This window comes from Salvia splendens, chromosome 16 (genome assembly GCF_004379255.2).
Source record: "Salvia splendens isolate huo1 chromosome 16, SspV2, whole genome shotgun sequence".
NCBI lineage: Eukaryota > Viridiplantae > Streptophyta > Magnoliopsida > Lamiales > Lamiaceae > Salvia > Salvia splendens.
The window spans coordinates 9147491-9152074 of record NC_056047.1 but is presented as its reverse complement, the minus strand read 5'-3'; the positions used below and the strand labels follow the sequence as shown (position 1 = coordinate 9152074).

General features: G+C 33.9%; 1 protein-coding gene across 1 annotated transcript; it reads left to right on the top strand.

Annotated features, from left to right (window-relative positions):
* The first annotated feature begins 1370 nt into the window (after positions 1-1370).
* LOC121769776 (60S ribosomal protein L34) lies at positions 1371-2922 on the top strand. The gene is made up of 4 exons (XM_042166534.1): positions 1371-1537; positions 1651-1730; positions 2413-2522; positions 2674-2922. Exons 1-4 carry the CDS (start codon positions 1459-1461, stop codon positions 2765-2767), a joined length of 363 nt encoding a protein of 120 aa, XP_042022468.1. The 5' UTR covers positions 1371-1458; the 3' UTR covers positions 2768-2922.
* Positions 2923-4584: the final 1662 nt, after the last annotated feature.

Here is a 4584-nt window from a genome sequence, read left to right as displayed (position 1 = left end):
ATTGAATAATTATCATTTTTATTTCAATATGGATTAACAATAACTTAATTTCTACTCCCTAGAATCTCAAACTGGGCTCCTCTCTCCATGTTGTTTCTCTCCCACTTCACTTCTACGACTGAGAATCATTGCCATTGAGTTCGCTCTGACCTCTGACGACAAAACCCCTCTCTGCTCCTTTTGTCTCCTCGTCAAGACTGCCCCCCCTCAACTTGTCTGAAACCGACGCCTTCTCTTCGTTGCCGACTTTGGCACCGGTTACTTCATTGATGTAGCGTCGCCATTCACTCTCCAGTTCAATTATATATCAGTGTTTATCTTGCATGTCACAGTGTGCTTATTTGAACCGTAGACCAAGTTCAACCCTCTCTAATGCATATTTTATTTCTAGATAGTGAAGCCTATCAAATAGTCTGTGTTATAGAGTTGAATAAAGTTTGTTAAGCTAGTATTGATATGAACTAGGCTATGAAAGGAGACCTAACTATCATAATGGATATACTATCAAGAAAAATATAAAAGCACTCACAATGTTGCAATTTATTGGATCGCACCTAAAGGATAACCGAGGAAATGTCAATGTAGGAGAATGGAAGGTTGCAGACTCGGGCATGGGCCATTTATGCAGATTAAATTAGGATGATCAACAACTTAGATTCAGTCATGTGACATATTTATATGATTTATTTTGTGTAGTAAAGGTAACTTAGGGAATCAAAAGTAAATCCTTAAAAATCTAATAAAATTTTATATAGTTACTTTTTCAATTCATATTATTTTTACTCCTTAAATTATATAGTGTTGGACAAAAAACTCTAGATCTCTACTAGTATCTATTTTCATCTTGTAATAAATCGAAACCCAATTGCGAATCAACAGGCCAAGAACTAGCTACTGTTTTTTGAGAGAAAAAGGAAATCTTATTGAATCAGAGCTTGAACGATTACAAAGTGAATTGGAAGGAATGAAAAGTAAAACAACATTTTAACAAACTGGAACCAACTGTCCAGCGGCTAGTTTTAATCTGATGGTTCAGATTAGATCTATCAACTAAAACGCAATCGGACGGCTGCTGAAACACGCGAGCTTGAGATGAGCTCGGTGCCGGTTCTTTCCATTCTGAAACAATTCTTCTTAAATTGACAATTGAGCTATCACAAATCTAACACATCTAAAGGTTCATATTTTACCATAGTTTTAATATAAAATTAAACTGCATTTTAACCCTAAGATATGTAACTATTTAATCATATTGTATGATGTAATCATTTGGGTTTTTGAAGAGTAACTAATGGGCCAGAAGAATTTGGGCTTATATGTAAAACCGAAGCCGCAATCAGAATAAGAGCTATAGAGGCATTAAAAAAGGACGATATTCAATTAGGGTTTCAAGATCTACATCTTCTTCTTTCTTCATTTTCTCTTCCCCCGCAGCTACGAATACTAATTCACCTCAAAATGGTGCAACGACTAACCTACAGAAAGCGCCACAGCTATGCCACTAAATCCAATCAGCATCGCGTCGTCAAGACTCCCGGTACGCTCTAACTTCGGCTTGATTCAATGAATGCGTTAATTGATTCATCGCTTGTGTTTTTTTATCGATTCGGTTTGTTTTATGATTGATTGATTGTTGTGTGTGAATTTAAGGGGGGAAGCTAGTGTACCAGACCACGAAGAAGAGGGCAAGCGGCCCTAAGTGCCCTGTCACTGGAAAGAGAATCCAAGGGGTATGTAGCTTGATTTTTTATTTTTATCAAGCCGTCTGTATTTATGATGTTTGTGAAATGCGGTGATTTTTGTTTTTGGATTATGCTGAAAACACTGGTTACTCCTTAGCTTTTGCTCCGATTTTGCAACCACAGCTTATGATGGATGGATATATTTTCTCATATCTTGTTAAATTGATAGGAATGAAGTGCATAGTCTTTCGGTTAAGATGACGTTCTGAAAATTTATGTTGAACTCAACCGGATTTTGTTTTTATGCTTTAGTAATTGAAATTTTTCTGGCTTTCCCCTTCTTTTTAAAAATTCGATTAGTTTGGTTGGATTTGAGTATAAATTGCATAAATAGTCATTTTGAGGTATCATATCTAAAATCCAATTGTTAGTGGCTGTGGCTGTTTATTACATCTCCCATTTGTTGCTCGGAAAAGGAAATGGAAACTGAGTTGTATGCTCTTTAAACTAAGAAGATTAAAGTTCAAAGCTTATTTCCCACAAAATAGTGGATGTCACTTACAATTGGTTGTGCTTCTAACAAAAATGAGGTTATGTTTAGTTAAAGCACTGGTTACATACAATACACCAGAATTAAATCATTTAGCAGGTCATGTTGGGAAACATTCATTTGGTGATATTGGTTTGCATTCTGTTGAATTTGCCCCACTCTTTGCCCTTTATTTTTCAGATTCCTCACTTGAGACCTGCTGAGTACAAGAGGTCTAGACTATCCAGAAACAGGAGGACTGTGAACCGTGCCTATGGTGGAGTGTTGTCTGGTGGTGCTGTGAGAGAAAGGTGTGCTGTTTTCTCCCATTTATTTACTATCTTTTACACCAGTTCAAGTTTTTAGTTCCCGCATTTGATTCCTACTACCATTCCGCTCTGTGTGATTCCGGCATTCAATTAGGTCCAAACTGGCTTACATTTGTCTCCTTTGATTTTGTAGGATCATTAGAGCTTTCTTGGTGGAAGAACAAAAGATCGTTAAAAAGGTATTGAAGATACAGAAGACAAAGGAAAAGGCTGCTGGCAAGAGTTAAGTGTGAGTTATGTGCTGAGTTAGTTTTTGATACGAGTAGCCTACAGGAATCATGATCTGTATTTTTCATTGGGTTCTGTTTGAATATCACCTCTAGTAATTCATTTTGAATTTCCTTTATGTCACTTGAGTTAATATGTGATTCGTGGTTGTTTATGTTCTTTCTCCCCTTTCCATCTCCCCTTTTTTTGAGCTTTCTCTTCTAGTTTTTATAACTACTATAATTTTCTCACATTTCCAGAGAGATTCATTCAACAAACTGAATCTAACTGATGAGGTTTAAATATGGTAGGATGATAGAGTCAAACTAGTTATTGTTCTACTACTATTATATGCATTTACTCGAAGCTCAACTTTTTCTGAATTTAGACTCGTACAATATGTGTTTATGTATGAAGTGATATGAATATGTGATAGTGAAACCTAACCTTGTTTTAATTATTTGATTGTTTCTCTTTTATTAGCTATTCATAGCATCACTGAGGTCTGAGCATATAAAAGTAGAAGTAGATGAAGATAAAATATAGTGATATCTAAAGTATAGTGATATCTTCTCCAAATAAGAGCATGTATGATCAAGAGCATTGTTTGTAAAATGCACCTATTCCAAGGCTAGTATTAGTATTGACCTGTATAATCAAGAGCATTGTTTGTGACATGAAAAATACTGTACTAACAATGTTCATATAAAACAAATGGTTCAAGTTCAATAATAAAAATAAAATAATTACGGTAAAAATTATCAATTGATCTAGTGAGCATGGGCTTTTCATCCCAATTTACGGTCTCTCTTTAAAGGCCTAAACTTTGTGAAAAGTTCGATTAATATTATGCTTTACACCAAATCAACATACACTATATAATAATTTGGTAAAATTGACTCATCGTTGATCGTTCCACGATTCCATCGTTAGATTAAGTATGAATTTTCGCAAAATTATGGATTTTACTAAAAGACATAAGTTGGGGACAATTTTTTTGAAATAGATGAGTAAGAAATACATGGGATCCATACCACAGTAAAATTACTCATTTCGTTGGACAATTTTTTTCCATACCTGCAATCAATGTTATCAAATATATGTGGGATATATACGAAGTTGTTGGAAATGATATATACGAAGTTGTTGTTGGAAATCTTGGCACGAAGACTCACGTTTAAAGTTGTTTGTTTTGATTTATATATTTAGTTTGACTCTAATATATTAAAAAATGTTATTAAATATTTTAATTTCACAAAATTCATAAAATTTGAAGCTTCATTTGTTATTTTATTAATTTATTTGTTAATTTTAGAGAAAACGAGTAAATCGAGCTTTGATTTTTATGAATTTTATGAAATTAAGATTTTCAATAATATTTTTTAATGTATTAGAATCAAACTAAATATATAAATCAAAATGAACAACACTAAACGTGCGTCAAACGAGAGAGATGCTCACATAAAGAGCTCATATAAGATATAACATATATAGGGTGCGTTAAAAATGACAACACATTTTAAAGTGACATTGTGACTTCACGTAGCCTACAATATTATAAAAGCTACATTGCAATAGTATAAAAGCTACATTGCAATCTATAGATTACAGTCTAGCATATTGGATATTGCAGTCGGGCAAAAATTGCAGTCTACCGTATTGGATATTGCAGCCCGAGAAAATTTGCCCTTGAGCGTTTTTTAAGCTGATTATTCATCCACATGTACAAATAATTGGCTAGGAATTGTGGTATGGTGTCACTTTAAGAGGTGTTGTCATTTTAACACAAACCTCTCTATATATATATATATATATAGGGTGCTGTTAGGTTGAGATT